General features: G+C 44.7%; 1 protein-coding gene across 1 annotated transcript in view; it reads left to right on the top strand.

Moving 5' to 3' along the window:
- The window catches only part of IARS2 (isoleucyl-tRNA synthetase 2, mitochondrial), a 229,425-nt gene that overhangs the window by 199,463 nt on the left and 10,449 nt on the right, over positions 1-19,513 (top strand). Inside the window, exons 17-20 of the mRNA XM_030196012.1 lie at positions 12,222-12,347; positions 12,491-12,622; positions 12,906-13,012; positions 14,565-14,710. Of these exons, the coding sequence (XP_030051872.1) occupies positions 12,222-12,347; positions 12,491-12,622; positions 12,906-13,012; positions 14,565-14,710 (511 nt within the window). The remainder of the gene's footprint in view (positions 1-12,221; positions 12,348-12,490; positions 12,623-12,905; positions 13,013-14,564; positions 14,711-19,513) is intronic.

Here is a 19,513-nt window from a genome sequence, read left to right as displayed (position 1 = left end):
GGTATGTATCATACCCTATCTATCAGGTGGTCGAATCTGCTCTCAAGAGAGCCAGAAGCAACAGGACTCATGCATCTGCTCCCCCCAGTCAGAGAGGACAGGACTGTAGATTCTTTTGGGAGAAAGGTGTTTCAGGCCTTGATGCTCATCTCCCTGCCTACCAGGTCTACACAAGCCTATACTTAAAGTCCATGGTGTGAAATGTGCTAGACTTTGCAGACACTCTCCCACCAGAGCAGGCTGCAGACTTCACCAGCTGGCTATGCAGCAGGAGAAGTGCAGGGCATACCTAGGCAGGGACATGTTTGCTACTTTTGAAAGACTCTGTGCCTTATTTGTTGGAACGTGTAGACTCTCATGGCTGCATGTATCTGACCTCGAGCCAACAGTTGAAGAGAGATTGACGAACACTCTGTGCTGAGGAGATGACCTTTTTGGGGACATGGCAGAGGAGGTCATGGACCTCATTGAGAAACACTCTGACACCATAAAGTCCCTCTCTCGGCAGCCTCCTTCTGCAACCACCTCCTCTCAGAGGTTTTCAGCTGGGCCTCAGAGAAGTGCCTACTACTCTCATAGACCTAGGTTCACTCCTCTTACCCACCTTGCCCAACAGACCCAGCCTCAGCATTCCCGGCCTCAGCAGCAGCACACCATGAGTTCATGTTTTTCCCTGCTTAGACGATTGGCTGCTCAAGAGCACATCACAGGATGGTGCTCTCAAGTTCATTGGGAGGACAACAATTGTTTACTCAAGAATACATCGCAGGATGGTGCTCTCAAGTCTTATGCGCAGGACTATTTGGATAGTTGATCATAAACCCTTGTAGCTCCAGCACCCGAAGTCCCACCTACAATCTGTACAGAAATTGGAATTCATTGGCGTCCTGCTAGACACAGTACAAGCTCAAGCCTACCTCATCGCAGGTACGAACTGATGCTTTGATAGCATCACCACTCAGGTCCACAGCAGCCAACAGGTCACAGCTCAGCAGATATTGAGGCTGTTGGGTCACATGGCCTTGACAGTTCATGTGACACCCATGGTGCACCTCCATTTGAGGGGAGCCCAGTGGATTCTAGCTTCCCAGTGGTCTCAGGCCAGAGAGAATCTAGCAGATGCCATCTTCATCACTCCCAATTTGGCTTTCTCGCTTTTCTGGTGGACCATGCGCTCCAGTTTGACCTTAAGACTACCATTCCAAAATCTCCCACCTCGGAAGGTTGTAACCTTGGATGCTTCCAACCCATGTAGATGGGCTTCACATCCAAGGAATTTGGTCTGCCCAGGAATCTTCACTACACATCAACTTCCAGGAATTCAGGCAATTTGGAACACTGTAAAGGCTTTCATAGATTGTCTGATGAAACGCCCTAAAGGCTTTCAGAGATCGGCTGATGAACCATACTATCCTGATTCAAACAGACACCAGTGTCGGAAATGATATTTCAAGCGGACGAGTCGGAGAAACTTACTGACTTCACGGTAAACCTGGAGGACGTTCAGCAAACTGAAGAGTAGCAAATCTCCTGGACCGGATGGTATTCATCCTAGAGTACTGATAGAACTGAAAAATGAGCTTGCGGAGCTTCTGCTAGTGATATACAATTTATCCTTAAAATCGAGCGTGGTACCGGAAGATTGGAGGGTGGCCAATGTAACGCCCATTTTTAAAAAAGGTTCCAGGGGAGATCCGGAAAATTATAGACCGGTAAGTCTGACTTCGGTGCCGGGGAAAATGGTAGAGGCTATTACTAAAAACAAAATTACAGAGCACATCCAAGGACATGGATTACTGAGACAAAGTCAGCACGGCTTTTGTGTGGGGAAATCTTGCCTGACCAATTTACTTCAATTCTTTGAAGGAGTAAACAAACGTGGACAAAGGGGAGCCGGTTGATATTGTGTATCTGGATTTTCAAAAGGCGTTTGACAAGGTACCTCATGAAAGGCTACAGAGGAAATTGGAGGGTCATGGGATAGGAGGAAAAGTCCTATTGTGGATTAAAAACTGGTTGAAGGATAGGAAACAGAGAGTGGGGTTAAATGGGTAGTATTCACAATGGAGAAGGGTAGTTAGTGGGGTTCCTCAGGTGTCTGTGCTAGGACCGCTGCTTTTTAATATATTTATAAATGATTTAGAGATGGGAGTAACTAGCGAGGTAATTAAATTTGCTGATGACACAAAGTTATTCAAAGTCGTTAACTCGCGACAGGATTGTGAAAAATTACAGAAGGACTTTACGACTGGGAGACTGGGCGGCTAAATGGCAGTGGCGTTTAATGTGAGCAAGTGCAAGGTGATGCATGTGGGAAAAAAGAACCCGAATTATAGCTACGTCATGCAAGGTTCCACGTTAGGAGCTACGGACCAAGAAGGGGATCTGGGCGTCGTCGTCGATAATACACTGAAACCTTCTGCTCAGTGTGCTGCTGCAGCTAGGAAAGCGAATAGAATGTTGGGTATTATTAGGAAAGGTATGGAAAACAGGTATGAAGATGTTATAATGCCGTTATATCGCTCCATGGTGCGACCGCACCTTGAGTATTGTGTTCAATTCTAGTCGACGCATCTCAAGAAAGATATAGTGGAATTGGAAAAGGTGCAGCGAAGGGCGACTAAAATGATAGCGGGGATGGGGCGACTTCCCTATGAAGAAAGGCTAAGGAGGCTAGGGCTTTTCAGCTTGGAGAAGAGACGGCTGAGGGGAGACATGATAGAGGTATATAAAATAATGAGTGGAGTGGAACAGGTGGATGTGAAGCGTCTGTTCACGGTTTCCAAAAATACTAGGACTAGGGGGCATGCGATGAAACTACAGTGTAGTAAATTTAAAACAAATCGGAGAAAAGTTTTCTTCACCCAACGCGTAATTAAGCTCTGGAATTCATTGCCGGAGAACGTGGTGAAGGCGGTTAGCTTGGCGGAGTTTAAAAAGGGGTTAGACAGTTTCCTAAAGGACAAGTCCATAAACCGCTACTAAATGGACTTGGGAAGAATCCACAATTCCAGGAATAACATGTGTAGAGTGTTTGTACGTTTGGGAAGCTTGCCAGTTGCCCTTGGCCTGGATTGGCCGCTATCGTGGACAGGATGCTGGGCTCGATGGACCCTTGGTCTTTTCCCAGTGTGGCATTACTTATGTACTTATTTATTTTGTTACATTTGTACCCCGCGGTTTCCCACTCATGGCAGGCTCAATGCGGCTTACATTGGGCAATGGAGGGTTAAGTGACTTGCCCAGAGTCACAAGGAGCTGCCTGTGCCTGAAGTGGGAATTGAACTCAGTTCCCCAGGACCAAAGTCCACCATCCTAACCACTAGGCCACTCCTCCAACCAGGTTGCCATGTGAACAAGCAGGGGAGAATGGGATCCTACCCCTTGGGTCAGGAAGCTGTCGGAATGTGGACCTGGGCCACCAGTTACAGCATGGTGCTCCGAGTCGCATATCTGGCAGGAAAACAGAAAAGTATGGCAGACAGGCTGAGCAGGGTCATGCAACAAACGAAACACATGGTCTCTCAACTTGGATGTTGCCTACAAGATCCTCTGAGAGTGGGGCACCCCCTCGGTGGATCTTTTGCCATTCATCTTAACAACAAAGTCCCTCAGTACTGCTTCAGATCCAGATCACACAGCAGACTAGCAGCAGATGCCTTTCCCCCTCATTGGGGAACAGATCTTCTGTATGCGTAATCTCCCATTCCTCTGATAGAGAAGACTTTCCTGAAACTCAAGCAAGACAGCAGAACTATGATCCTCATTGCCCCATTCTGGCTGAGACAGGTGTGGTTCCCTCTTCTTCTAAAGTTATCCTCGGAATAACCAAGGAGATTGGAGTATTTTCCAACCCTCGTCACTCTTTTCCATGCCAACCTCCAGTCCCTGGCTCTCACAGCCTGAATGTTGAGAGCCTAGACTTTGCCTCCATGAGCCTGCCAGAGGTTGTCTCCAGGGTCTTGCAGGCTTCCATGAAAGATTCCATTAAGAGGAGTTACTCCATTAAAAGAAGGAGGTTTGCAGTTAGGTGTGAGAGCAAGGCCCTAGGTTCTCTCTTGCCCTGCACAAAAGCTACTTGAGTACCTCCTGCACCTCTAAGTCTGGTTTAAAAACCAACTCTGTACAGGTTCACCTCAGTGCAACTGGTGCTTTTCATCACCATATGGGGGGAAAGTCCATCTTTGGATAGCCACTAGTTGTTCCCTTCATGTGAGGTTTGCTGTTGACAACCCCCCCCCCCCCCCAACACACACACACACACCCAATCAAGCCTCCTACTGGGTTATGGGATCTCAGTGTCGCCCTCACTAGCTGAAGGAAGCTCCTTTGAGCCACTTGATTCCTGTCATTTGAAGTACCTGACTTGGAAGGTCTTATTTTTGGTGGCAGTCAGTGTGCTTCAGGCCCTACTAGCGGATCCACCTTACATAAAATTTAATCATAACAGAGTATCCCCCGCACTCACCCCAGGTTCCTTTCTAAGGCAGTGTCGGAGTTCCATCTTAATCCGTCAGTCATCCTGCCAACATTCTTCCCAAAACTGTATGCCCACCCTGGCAAAAGTGCACTTCACACCTTGGACTGCAAGCGAGCCTTAGCTTCTGCCAGCATTCTTCCCAAAACCGCATGTCTGTCCTAGTGAAACTGCACTTCACACCTTGGACTGCAAGTGAACTTTAGCCTTCTATCTGGAGCAGACTAAAGCCCATTGACAGTCGACCCAGCTTTGTTTCTTTTAATCCAGACAGGATGGGGAAGCCATCAGCAAATGCATCTTGCTCAATTGACTGGCAGACTGCATCTCTTTATGCCTATGCCCAAACTGGGCTGACTCTCGAGGGTCATGTCACAGCTCACGGTGTCAAAGCCATGGCTATGTCGGTAGCCCACCAGAGGTCAGCCTCTGTTGAAGAGATCTGCCGAGGCTGCAATGTGGTCTTCAGTCCACATATTCACATATTCCTTCTGCCTCTAGCAGAATGCCTGAGTGACAGCCAGTTTGGTCAGTAGGTACTGCAGAATCTTTGGTGTCTAGAATCCAATTCCGCCCTCCTAGGCCCGTTATTTCTGTTCCAGGCTGCACCTTCACAACCAGTGTATATAGTTTCAGGTTAATTGGCTTCAATGCCTCGACATTTTGAGTCCCTGTTGTCCTGGCATTGTTATTTTCAGTGAGCCTGGTAGCTAGGGATGCCCACATGTGAGAATACATTGGGCCAGCTTGTCCTTGGAGAAAGCAAAATTACTCATCTGTAGCAGGTGTTCTGCGAGGACAGCAGGTCAGTCATTCTCACATACTCTCCCTCCTCTCCTTTGAGTTATCTTTTACATAAGTACATACGTATTGCCACACTGGGACAGACCAAAGGTCCATCATGCCCAGTGTCCTGTTTCCAACAGTGGCCAATCCAGGTCACAAATACCTGGCAAGGTCCCAAAACGGTTCAGTACATTTTATGCAGCTTATACCAGAAATAAGCAGTGGGTTTTCCCTAAGTCATTTTAATAATGGTCTATGGACTTTTCCTTTAGGAAGCCGTCCAAACCTTTTTAAAACCCCGCTAAGCTAACCACCTTTACCACATTCTCTGGCAGCGAATTCCAGCAATGTCAGTAGCCTGCTCATCCCATGCTCGCACGTTGGGTGGGAAGGCACCTGAGCATGTAAGGTGGGATGATGCCAAAGGCATCTTAAAGAGACCAAGCACTGGGCAGTGTCCGCATCGGGCTCCATCTGATGGCATCACCCAGTTGTGAGAATGATTAGCCTGCTGTCCTTGGTGAACACCCGCCACAGGTAAATAACTTTGCTTTATATGAATCAGGGGTTTGAGGTTATGATTTACTGCAGCTATGTCTTGATGAATTGAGTACAAAGACACTCATAAGCAAATCTTTCCATATTTGACTCCTCAGTGGTGGGAAACTGTGATCTTACCGTTAATAAATTGTGTAAGGTGTGGCTGTTTGAAACAGTTTTATTTTAGGGCTTGTAGATACCAGAATAAATTGCTGCTTGTTAATGGTTGAAGATAAAAGCAGATTTTAGATTTGTTACGTTCTGGTGCCTATTTTAATTAGATTTTAGTGACTAGTGGCCATGAGTTAATTGTGAGCTGTATGAAATTTATATTATGACAGGCATTTTTTAATATTTTGTTTTAATTCATATATATCACCTTAGAAAAATGATTTGTTGATATATAAATAAAATATCTCCCCATTTCCTTTGGGCTATATATGTTTAGATCTTTAAGTCTGTACACACGTTCTTTATGACACTGTTAATCATTTTGGTAGTCACCTTCTGGTCCAACGCTATCCAGTTTGTATTGTTTTGAAGGTGCATACTTCAGAAATGTACACAGTTCTCATCAAATATTTACCCAGAGGCAACATTACCTTTTTTCCTTCTGACCTTTCCTCTCCAAGTATCCAGATTTTTTTTACTGTCATTCAGATACAATCTACCAGAGGTTCTGCTCTTCTGCACAAGAACTTCACCTTCTATTTTGTACTGCTTCATTGGATTTCTGCAGCACAGTTGCATGACCCTGAAGCATAAGATTTAATGCTAAAAATTTAAGTTGCCAAACACTAGACCATTCCTGTAGCTTCACTAGATCTCTCTTAATGTTTTCCATGCTTTTCAGGGTATCTACCTCACTATAGATTTTGGCATCAACAAAAAAAGCAACTTTTTCCTGATAGCCCTGTATTGATATTGCTGACAAAAATGTTGAAAAGAATACACCAAGGATCAATCCTATGACACAGCACTGGTAATGCCTCTGTCGTCAGAGTGAGCTCTGTTGACCACTACCTTGAGTTGCTAAACCGCACAGTCACTTTAGGGCCCATAGAAAGGATATGCAGTTCTGATGCAGTGGCAGAATAAAGCAGACAAGTAATTTATGGAATTTGATTGAAAAGTTTGGAGATTTTATTAATAATTTTGAAAAAAAAATTAAATGGATTAAAATGGACTGATGATGATAAGATGAGAGACTGGAATATGCTGATTGGTGCAAAGAATCTTCCTTTATTTGTTGGTTCATAAATTTATATTAAATATAATAAATTAAATAAATATTAAGATTTTGGGTGGAGGTGGAACATTACATTATTTATTTATTGCATTTGTATCCCACATTTCTCCGAGGACAAGCAGGCTGCTAGTTCTCACAATTGAGTCGACGTCCGCGGTGGCCCAGGAACCAGTAAACATTTTGCAAGCAAAATAAAGAAAACTTTGTGGAATGTTCTGTCGCGTGAGCAACATGAACCGCGAATGTGCCTCTCTAGTTCTTTCTTCACCGCAGTTAGGTGCGGCAGTGTTTTCTACTGCACTCCGTTTGGCCCAGGAAGAGAACTTCTCTTCATGGTTTTCTTCATGCCTTTTTGTTTTTTTACTCAATTGTTAGACAATTGGGGGAAAAAAAGTTTATTTTTCCCTGTATTTCTTATTTTTTTGTCCACTTTTTAAGTTTCCTTTCTTTTTCGACGCAGCCGGCCTTTGGGCCGCTCGGTCGGGTTTTTTCCCTTTTTTGTGCTTTTTCTTCTTGGCACAATCGCGTCGTTTGATTTCGCCGAAGCCATTTTTTCTTCCATGACATCGAAGACACCCAGCGGCTTCAAACGTTGTGCTCGGTGCAACTGGACCATCTCAGGTACCGATACCCACGCCTGTTGTATCCAGTGCCTTGGGCCCGACCATAGCCCAACTGCTTGTAGTCTGTGTCTTTGTATGAAGAAACGGACTCAAGTGTCTCGAGAGGCTCAAAGAGAGAAGCTTTTTGGAGCCGGGTCTGGTCCTTTGACATCAGTTCCAAGGGCGTCTGTGTCGACAGGGCCATCGACGTCAAGGAGTCAGGTAATGGCTGCTGAGAGACCAACTCGCGCTGGGAGCAGTGAGGCGTTGAGTGGGTCTCCACCTGTCTCGAGGCCTCCTGCTAGGCAGGCCCCCCTGGACCGACCTTCGTTGGACCTGGCCCCGAGGAGACGTGAGGATTCCACGTCTTCCTCATCGGGACTGAGGAGTCTCGATGACAGGCGTCAAGCGAAGGCTAAGAAGCACCATCATCGTTCTCCTTCGACGCACGGTACCGCAAGCTCCGCAGCGTCGAGAGAGTCGGTACCCAAGAAGCGTCGGCACCAAGAGGACCACTCCCCCTCGATACAGGAGGTGCAGATGCGTCGGTCTCCTAGCAGCCCGGTACCTGCTCCCGAGCCTCCACGGATTCTGACACCGCCTGTTCCACCGACCCCCACAGTCTTTTCCGATGGCGGCTCTCGACGAGCGTATCCAGGCCTTGTTTCCAGAACATCTGGAAGGCTTACTGCGACAATCAGCTTCGATGTGGGGGGTGCTTGCGCCCTCTCTGTCATCTGCTGTAGCGGTGCCTGGCCCTTCACCTGTGGTAAGGTCTCTGACTGCTGTGCCGCCTGCAGCATCTGCCACCCAGGTCGACTCTCCTTTGACATTGGTGGAGGGAGCTTCGCCACAGTCGGATTGGGCATCGACTTCTTGACATCGCCACGGAGGACATCGTTCCTTGGCGTCGAGACAGATCCAGTGTCAGAGTACTTTCACTCGGGTTGCATCTGACACTGATCAGGAGCGCTCTTGGGAATCAGAGGAAGATCCCAGGTACTTCTCTTCCGATGAGTCTTTTGGGATTCCAGCTGACCCTTCTCTTCCGCTGGAAAGAAGATTATCTCCACCAGAGAGTCTTTCTTTTTCCTCTTTTGTCCGGGAAATGGCTACAGCTATTCCTTTCCCTGTGGAGGTTGAGAATGAGCCCAGGTCTGACATGCTGGAAGTCCTAGATTATTATTCTCCACCTAAAGAGGCTGTGACAATCCCTCTCCATAAGGTACTGAAGGAAGTCCTTATGAGAAACTGGTCCGCCCCTCTGTCTGGCCCTGTGGTTCCCAAGAAAGCAGAATCCCAATATCGGATCCACGGTGATCCTAGAATGATATCGGAGGTGATTTCTGATGGATTATTTTTGAAAGGGATATAAATTGTGTATATGAAAGGATTGAGGCCTTGTTTTGATAGGGACCTGGCTAGTGGATCATCATTAAGTTGAATAATGTGGGTAAAAGTGGTGAGCCCTGTGGGACACCACATTCCGCTTTCCAAGGTGGGGAGATTACTGAATTTGACTTTATTTGGTATGACCTGGTGGTCAGGAATCCCTTCATCCATGAGAGATCTTCCCTCTGAGTATTCTTAGTAGGATTTGGTGGTCCACCATGTCAAATGCACTCAACATGTCAACGCTGGTTTCTGGCGCCACTGCATTTCCTGCCCTGCTCTTTGTTCCCCTCACATCCGGCATGCACATTTTAGTGAAACTGATTATGCATGGATGCTCAATTTCATTAAAACGAACATGTCGGAAATGACATAAGGGGACGCGAGAGCAGTGGGTGGGGGGTGACGGAGAGGGGGACCAAAATGTGCCCTCCTCACTTTGGGCTCTGGCCCCCTCCCACTTTGAAGTCTGGCTACACCCCTGGCCAGCGGCAGCATGCAGAGGGGAACTACTCTGCATCTGCTTACTGGTGCCTGCCACAGCTGTGAAGACTAACAGAAGCAGTGGGTCAGTGCAGGAGGTTCAGAGTTCAGACCACATAAAATGAACTAGTGGGAGGGGGAGAAAACAGGGGAAAAGATGGGGCAAAGCTGAATATGGGGGAGGGGTGAGACAGAGCAATGCTTAGATGGTTGTGTGTGGGGGAGAAATGACAGTTAATTGCATTAAAATTTTTAATGTAAGTTAAAAGTTTAACGTGTTAATCTCATTATTAACATATTAAATATACAGTCCTACTAGTTTCAAAAAGAAATTAAAAACTTTCTTGTTCAGTAAATTCTTGGGAGATTAAGAGCTTAAGTAAGAACTTTGTATATTCTCAGAAGGTTGTACTGATTAATTCTTGTTCCATAGCGTCCCACAGGTCAATCCAAGCTCATTTTAAAATAAAAGCCTTGTGCATAAGAAGCACAAATTCAGGTGAGAAAGGCTCTGCAACTGAGCCACTCACCAGTTCCGAAGCACCTAACAGTTGATCATAGCCTGAAGCGGGAGCTGAAGAAACATTTTCGAGCGCCACGTTGTCTGTACCCGGGAACTCAGAAAAAATGGCGCCCGCCGGCGCGCAAGTCAACATGGACCCAGAGATTCCACCAAACCAGCACCCGACACTTCCCCGCCATCCGATTTACCAGGAGAGGCTGAAACGCACTCCGTTTCCAGCGCCGCTCGACGAATACACGCCTCGCACTCTACCGATGCTGCTCGCCAGTTCCCACACCGGGAGCAGCGCTTCGCAGCCTCCGAGGGCACAGACGTGCTGCCGAACATCCTTACAATGGAGCCTCTCACTCCCTCCCTTTTTCACTCCTCCCGCCGACCCACGGGTCTATGAGGAGTCCTTCCAAGCCCAGAAATTACTCTGCTTACCTCGAGGCTGTTTCACTTTTTTTTTTTTTTTTTTTTTTAAAGAGGCAGGAGAGACAGCCAGCAGGTTTTCACCAGGAATTGAGGGGAGAGACATTGGGGGGAGGTAGGGAGGGACCTGGCACCACCAGGAGTGTACCTCAAATGCCCAGAATAGGCCTCAACCAGATCCTCAGAGAGTACTAGGAGCCGGATCCATCCAGAGCTGCACAGTTATGACCACCACCTGCTAGATAGAGAGAATACTGAGGTGTAAGTGGCTACACAGGACCACATGTGGCGGGCCTCTGGCGTTCTCTCTATCTCCGCCTGCTGGTAGACGGACATAACCCACAAGTCTCTGGATTGATCTGTTGGAAAGAAAATTATCAGGTTAGGACTAATTTTACCTTGTCCGCTGTATTGAATCTTTATAAAGTAAGTGCAGAATAAAAATACTGTATTATATCATGGGGAGGATGTGGGAAGAGGAGACCAAACCCTAGAGCAGGATGCAGGTAGGAGAGAGAGAGAGAGGACCAGATCTAGGGGTGAGGGGAGAGGAGAAGGGGGAAAAGGACTCTGGATAATGGAAGAGCAATGGAGAGAGAGGACCAGATACTAGGAATATGGAGGTAGAGCAATGACTTGGGACTAAAGAGAGAAAAGAGACTTGAGAAGAGGGTGCAGGAAGAAGGGGAGACATAGAAGATTGGGAAATGAGGGAGAGAGAACACTGAATAGAGGAGGAGGGCAAGGGTACCAGGATGAAAGGAGAGGATAAGAGGACTGGGTTCTGTATAGATATGGAGAGAGAGAAAAGAACTTGGGATGGAGAGGGAAGACTTGATAGGGCTGGGGGATTATTGTGTGGGAGGGATTCTGAAAGTTAATGTAAGAGGAAGGGGATGAGGAATGGAGGGGAAAGAAGAGCAGGTAGGAAGAGAAGTAGGTGAATAAAGGGAAGAGAGACTGGTGTCAGTGTTTCCTTCAGAAGGGATATCTAAAAGCTCTTCAGAGAGAGAACTGGAAAAGAAAAAACCAGAGAATGATCGAGAGAGACCAACAGTTGGAAATTATTGTATTACTTGACAGAGCATATTAACAAGTCATCAGCATGAAATATCCTGGGCATTATGTCCAGATTAGTGTCTGAACTATCTCCCTTATAGAATTTGAATATTGGGAATACTTGGATTTCTTAAAAAAAAAATTATCTGGTGTATAATTAATCTTTGTGTATAAAAGACTTATCTGCCAGCATTTAAGCTTTGTATTAGGTCCCAAATATTTTTTGGTAGCTGAGCTTCAAGAATGTTTTACTTTTTAGGTATATTTTGAGAGTTGATTACTATAATGTTTTCCTTGAGTAATATTCACCATACTTCTCTTCCCAAGTTCCCACTAATGCTCTTTGCTAGCACTGCAGGGAACAAATCTGGTAACTTTATCTTCCCACTGACTAGAGGAGAGCAGCATTTCTTACCTGCATGTACCTCCCCTGCCAGCTTCAATCTGATGTCTGAATGCCTGGGACCTTGTAATCCTGCAAGACCCGCTGGCCGTACATGTTCAAACATTACGTTGAAGTTGTCAGAATGAGGTGCAAACAGGATAAAAAAGAAAAAGGTACAAAAGAGCCAGGGAGATGAGAATTGTGCAAAATATAATTTGGTTTGCCCCAAGAATGCAGCAAACTTAAAGTGCCATGAAATTTGAAGAAAAAAAAAGACCACTTGATGTAAGTCTGTCTTTCTCCTTGTGTAGGACGAAACTAAGGAGAAATCTTATGGTGCTGATGTTCTGCGTTGGTGGGTGGCTGAGGCCAATGTCTTCATGGACGTCTCAATTGGACCTGCAGTGCTGGACTTGGCCAGAAACGATATCAACAAGGTGACTTACCATTCGTTTTGATGGTTGACTGGGGACGGTGGCCATTAGTAGTCAGTGGTCTACATACCCTAGCCAAAGGTCTGCTTCCCATTCAGATGTGAGTGTTTTATAACACCCAGGCATTTGTGTGTTTTGGTTGACAGCTTCGGAATACATTACGTTTTATGTTGGGAAACCTAAGAGGTTTCAAATCAGAAACTGATGCCGTTTCCAACACTGAGATGTACGTAATAGACCAGTACATGTTGCACTTACTACAGGACTACTCCAGCAAGGTGAGGAGATGGAAAACATGCTGTTTGTTTGGCTGAAAGTCTCATGACATGTTTACTGTACTGACGTTTAAGCCTGGCCTATTCGGCATTCACTGTGTGACCATGGGCAAATTGTTCAGATCATAACTTGGGCAGTGGAGGAACAGTACAACTGTAAGAGTTATAGTTGCTTGTCATAGCACATTATTTAAATTGATTTGGGGGGGGGGGGGGCTCTGTGATTTTTGTGAGTTTATTGTAAAAGTGGTGTGATGTGTGTGTGCCACTCTGTATTTCCGTACAGGTTACTGATGCATACAAGGAGTATGACTTTGGAAAAGTGACCCGTTTACTGCTGACACTGGTTAACAGGGAGTTGTCTAGCTTCTACTTCAGCATCATCAGAGACCGGTATGTGCAACAGTTATCTTTTCATGCAATTTGCAGTGTTTGTTGCTATAGAACTCGATCCTGTTCACAGTTGCATCTTTAGATTAGCAGTACTGTTAATGTTGTGTGTTGTGTCCAGAACCAGAGCTGAATCTGTACTTTAAACTGTCACCTTGGGCGGATAGGGATGACTTGAGAATCTCTACATGTCATGAAAAGGAGTAGGATGTATCACTGCAAACCTCTGATTCCATGTTGTAACCAGGAAGCCTCAGACAAAACAGCGAAGATGACTCAAAAAGTGGATGACGCTCCAGATAAAAAGAACTGTTCATTGATGGACGAACAAGACTCGACATAGCTGTGATTCGGCCTATGAGGCCTGCATCAGGAGTCTATTTACAAAACAACATATAAAATCAATAAATAACATAAAAATAGAATTAAAAATAACATAAACAAAGTAGTTCAAGTTTTGACACAATAATAATAACATGAATTAAATGAACAATATCTATAGATGAATAATTAATTTTATCTCAAAAGAAGGATATCTATGGACAATTATTTGAACTAATACTGTTTCCAAAGGACATTGATCAGTTATTGTAATTAGATGTCTTTACAACCTTGTGTCGAGTCTTGTTCACCCATCAATAAACAGTTCTTTTTATCTGGAGCGTCGTCCACTTCTCGAGTCATCTTTCTGTTTTGTATGACTAGGTACAAATCAAAGTAGGGTATACACAAAAAGTAGCACATATGAGTTTATCTTGTTGGGCAGACTGGATAGACCGTGCAGGTCTTTTTCTGCCGTCATCTACTATATTACTATGTTACATATTTCTGTGGAGATTTGTTTCTTCTGTTGCACATCGTAACCAGGAAGCCTTACAGATGTTGCTGTCTGCAGGTGCTATCCACTGGCCAAGTAGAAAACTGCAGCTATGTACCACTGCTGTACAGCACTGTGTGCTTTCTGGAGGAAAGAAATAAAGCATTAAAATGGAGATTCTGGTGCTGTTGATCTCTCTCTTTTTCAATAGAAAAGGATTTTTAAGTTGTTAGGGCCTAGCGCTTCATCGTGTTTGCTGGTTGTCCACCAATGCTGTCAGGTTTGTGTGCAGGCTAGGGGGTTGGAGAGGCAGGAGAAAGAGGATCTGATCTATCCAGGCACATTGTCTCTAAGGCAGATGTTTAGATAAGGGGGAAGACTTTATTTTCCTTGGTCATTTTGTATAGCAAAAATCACATGGGGTGCTATGGGCACTAAAGACATTTTAAAGAATACACAGAAAAAAAAGGCTAGAGCTAAAATTTTAAAAGTTAAATGAAGATAACCATGGCATTTTGCTTAAGAGACAGAGCGACAAAGAGTGGCAGAGATAGCCAGTCTGAACTACCAAGGAATACTGGAGATGCCAGGCTGATAGTAAACAAGACTCTTATCTCTCTGCCACTGATATCCCTTCATCAGCAGACAGGAAATTTGGATAGTAAGTTATTTTTTAACCTCCGAATGATACTGTCTAATTTCTCAACCTCCTCTCCCCCCCCCCCCCCAAAAAAAAAGACTTTACTGTGAAGAGGAAAAGAACCCCAAGAGGCGCTCATGCCAGACAGTGCTAGCAGAGACTTTGGATGCAGTCGTGCGATCCTTTGCACCTATCCTTCCACACTTGGCTGAGGAAGTATTCCAGCACCTTCCATATCTGAAAGGTAAGGGCACCACGTTTCACAGAACAAAAGTGTGGAAATCCGCCTTAAATTCCAGTTAATTGTCTGTTGCTTATTACTGATCATGTACTTCTGCTCAGTGGATGGATTTACCCCCCTCCTCCTTTTTTTTTTTAGATTGGCCAAACAGAAAAAATATCTATTATTGAGCTGATTCAGGTTATGAAGTTCGTGGCAGAAATCATAAGTATGTCAGTGTTAGAAAGCAAGACTTGTAATATGTTTGCTCTGTATATCCTTAGGATTAGATAACTTTACTTCATGACAGAAACCACTTATCTTGTTGTAAGCCGCTTAGTGTTATGTGGGGTATAAATGTTTAAAATAAATAAATATTGCTAGACAGTGGTGGGTTATGCCAAGAATGCAACAGGTAGAGTCCAGAAGGCTCCTTGACTTGATAAACCACCACCACACCAGTCCGTGATGGACGTATCTGTGCTCAAAAAAGCCAAGAGTTCAGAAACCTATGCTTTCTTATCCTTGGGAGGGTGCTTATACCTTGGACCTTCTTGGGCAAAAGGTGTTCCAAAATACTTTGCTCACTTCCCTTGTAGCTTCATATCAGTTCTTGGGTGAATATATGTGAAACGTTTCATACAGGGAAGATGATTTGTCTCTTCTCCCTCAAGAGAAGCTTAGATCACTAGTCAACTGAGGCAAGGATTGGGAAAACAAATGGTCAGATCAACTTAGGATGTTTTAGATACTACATCTGTGCTATCAGTATTGGTGCCCAAAGACTCTCTTGGCTGCATGCTTCTGAGTTTAAGTATGACATAAAAGAAAGCTCAGTGGCAAGGAAAATAATCTCTTTGAGGATCAAATCAAAGACCAATGTGCCCAGCATCTGATTTTCTCTACAGTGTTTCTGATCTACCTTCCAAATATTCCAGGAGTCCCAAGGAGACACTTTTTTATCAGTCAAAGTAGAGAGGTGTGGTAGCTGTGTTAGTCCACTCTTAAGGTTATCAATAGAAATCAAACAAAATAAAACATGGAAAAGAAAATAAGATGGTACCTTTTTTATTGGACATAACTTAATACATTTCTTGATTAGCTTTCGATGTTTATTTCTGCTTCCTCTAGCCTGCCAACAGCAAGGACCTTGCAGTCAACCCAGACGACCAAGTGCCCTAAAACCACAGCCAGATCACCCCAGTCAAAGCCTGAGATGGCATTTTGATTGGATCCATGGAGACGTAGCCTAATTCAGTATTCCAGTTTTGGTTCCAGAGAGAACCTTCCTGTCAGAGAAAGGCTGAAGTTTTATGCAAATCATTGGCCCAGTATAACCTGAGAAACATGGATTCTAAGCATAAGTCAGAATGCATGCAAATTCTGCCTTTAAAATACCCACCAGATTGACCATCAGAGAGTATCATGGTCAGACTCTTGAAGCCTACATCTACATACATCTGGGTTTCAGATTTGTAATAGAAAGCTATTATGTACTGCTCTTTTGACCTAGCATCAGTAACGTATGTATTCACAAAATAACTAGTCATGGTAGCAGTGCGCTTAACCTGGGAGTGCACATGTTTCCTTGACTGGATAATTAGCTGGTCAAGAATACAGCATAGGAGAGGGTCATAGAATCAGTGAACAAACCCATCTAGGTGTTAATGAGCTTGAACCATTTTCCTGATGAACCCTAATGATTATTTCAGTTGGGATTTATAGAAGTTCTTCTCAACACCACTTAGAAGTCTTTCTTCCAGAAGGAAAGATTACCACCTTGGTATCCGTTGTGCAAGAATTAAAGTTCAGCAGATGTCAGCATAGGATGTATTGAGATTGTTAGGCCATATGACCATCCATATAAACCCTTGGCATGTCTCAATATGAAGAAACAAGGATCAGCCATGGATGCAGAATATAGACCACAGGAAATCCATTGAAATGTCACAATGTGGACTTTATTAAATGATACAAAAGTCTACATTGTTACATTTTAAAGAGTGTTCCTGTGGTACGTCTGCAGCTGACTCCTTATATTTTCTTCTTTGTGCCACTTTTCTTGGCGTTGATCTCTTTTCGCCGTGCATGTCTCAATAACACACAAGCCGAATTGACCTTATGCTCTTGGTAATAACTAGATCAGTGCTTCTCAACCCACTCCTTGGGGTGCACCCAGCCTGTCAGGTTTTTAGGATATCCACAACCAATATGCATGAGTGAGATTTTCATGCCAAAGAGGCAGTGCATGCAAATCTAGCTTTGCATATTTATTGTGCCTATCCTGAACACCAGACTGGCTGGGTGTGCCCCGAGGACTGAGTTGAGAAAGCACTGTGTTAGAGATTCCCATAGGTGAGGACTTGCTGTCCTGCTTGTCCCCAGAGATAATAAAATTACTTAAGTACATAAGTATTGCCATACTGGGAAAGACCAAAGGTCCATCAAGCCCAGTATCCTGTTTCCAACAGTGGCCAATGCAGGTCACAAATACCCGGCAAGATCCCAAAAATGTACAAAACATTTTATACTGCTTATCCGAGAAATAGTGGATTTTCCCCAAGTCCATTTAATAATGGTCTATGGACTTTTCCTTTAGGAAGCCGTCCAAACCTTTTTAAAACTCCGCTAAGCTAACCGCCTTTACCACATTCTCTGGCAACGAATTCCAGAGTTTAATTACATGTTAAGTGAAGAAAACTTTCTCCGATTCGTTTTAAATTTACTACATTGTAGCTTCATCGCATGCCCCCTAGTCCTAGTATTTTTGGAAAGCATGAACAGACGCTTCACATCTACCCGTTCAACTCCACTCATTATTTTAATAATAGACCTCTATCATATCTCCCCTCAGCCGCCTTTTCTCCAAGCTGAAGAACCCTAGCTGATAAGTAGTAGTAGTAGTAGTAGCAGCCGCTTTAGCCTTTCCTCATAGGGAAGTCGTCCCATCCCCTTTATCATTTTCGTCTCCCTTCTCTGCACCTTTTCTAATTCCACTATATCTTTTTTGAGATGCGGCGACCAGAATTGAACACAGTATTTGAGGTGTGGTCGCACCATGGAGCGATACAAAGGCATTATAACATCCTCATTTTTGTTTTCCATTCCTTTCCTAATAATACCTAACATTCTATTTGCTTTTTTAGCCGCAGCAGCACACTGAGCAGAAGGTTTCAAAGTATCATCAACGACGACACCTAGATCCCTTTCTTGGTTCGTGACTCCTAACGTGGAACCTTGCATGACGTAGCTATAATTTGGGTTCCTCTTTCCCACATGCATCACTTTGCACTTGCTCACATGAAACGTCATCTGCCATTTAGACGCCCAGTCTCCCAGTCTCGTAAGGTCCTCTTGTAACTTTTCACAATTCTCCCACGATTTAACGACTTTGAATAACTTTGTGTCATCAGCAAATTTAATTACCTCACTAGTTACTCCCATCTCTAGGTCATTTATAAATATGTTAAAAAGCAGCGGTCCCATCACAGAGCCCTGGGGAAACCCACTAACTACCCTTCTCCCTACTTATCTGTAGTGGGTGATCTCTGAGGACTGCAGAATGTACAGTGGGGGAAATAAGTATTTGATCCCTTGCTGATTTTGTAAGTTTGCCCACTCACAAAGACATGAGCAGCCCATAATTGAAGGGTAGGTTATTGGTAACAGTGAGAGATAGCACATCACAAATTAAATCCGGAAAATCACATTGTGGAAAGTATATGAATTTATTTGCATTCTGCAGAGGGAAATAAGTATTTAATCCCTCTGGCAAACAAGACCTAATACTTGGTGGCAAAACCCTTGTTGGCAAGCACAGCGGTCAGACGTCTTCTGTAGTTGATGATGAGGTTTGCACACATGTCAGGAGGAATTTTGGTCCACTCCTCTTTGCAGATCATCTCTAAATCATTAAGAGTTCTGGGCTGTCGCTTGGCAACTCGCATCTTCAGCTCCCTCCATAAGTTTTCAATGGGATTAAGGTCTGGTGACTGGCTAGGCCACTCCATGACCCTAATGTGCTTCTTCCTAAGCCACTCCTTTGTTGCCTTGGCTGTATGTTTTGGGTCATTGTCGTGCTGGAAGACCCAGCCACGACCCATTTTTAAGGCCCTGGCGGAGGGAAGGAGGTTGTCACTCAGAATTGTACGGTACATGGCCCCATCCATTCTCCCATTGATGCGGTGAAGTAGTCCTGTGCCCTTAGCAGAGAAACACCCCCAAAACATAACATTTCCACCTCCATGCTTGACAGTGGGGACGGTGTTCTTTGGGTCATAGGCAGCATTTCTCTTCCTCCAAACACGGCGAGTTGAGTTCATGCCAAAGAGCTCAATTTTTGTCTCATCTGACCACAGCACCTTCTCCCAATCACTCTCGGCATCATCCAGGTGTTCACTGGCAAACTTCAGACGGGCCGTCACATGTGCCTTCCGGAGCAGGGGGACCTTGCGGGCACTGCAGGATTGCAATCCGTTATGTCGTAATGTGTTACCAATGGTTTTCGTGGTGACAGTGGTCCCAGCTGCCTTGAGATCATTGACAAGTTCCCCCCTTGTAGTTGTAGGCTGATTTCTAACCTTCCTCATGATCAAGGATACCCCACGAGGTGAGATTTTGCGTGGAGCCCCAGATCTTTGTCGATTGACAGTCATTTTGTACTTCTTCCATTTTCTTACTATGGCACCAACAGTTGTCTCCTTCTCGCCCAGCGTCTTACTGATGGTTTTGTAGCCCATTCCAGCCTTGTGCAGGTGTATGATCTTGTCCCTGACATCCTTAGACAGCTCCTTGCTCTTGGCCATTTTGTAGAGGTTAGAGTCTGAC

This window comes from Microcaecilia unicolor, chromosome 3, assembly GCF_901765095.1.
Source record: "Microcaecilia unicolor chromosome 3, aMicUni1.1, whole genome shotgun sequence".
Classification (NCBI taxonomy): domain Eukaryota; kingdom Metazoa; phylum Chordata; class Amphibia; order Gymnophiona; family Siphonopidae; genus Microcaecilia; species Microcaecilia unicolor.
This window is presented reverse-complemented; position numbering and strand designations above follow the sequence as displayed.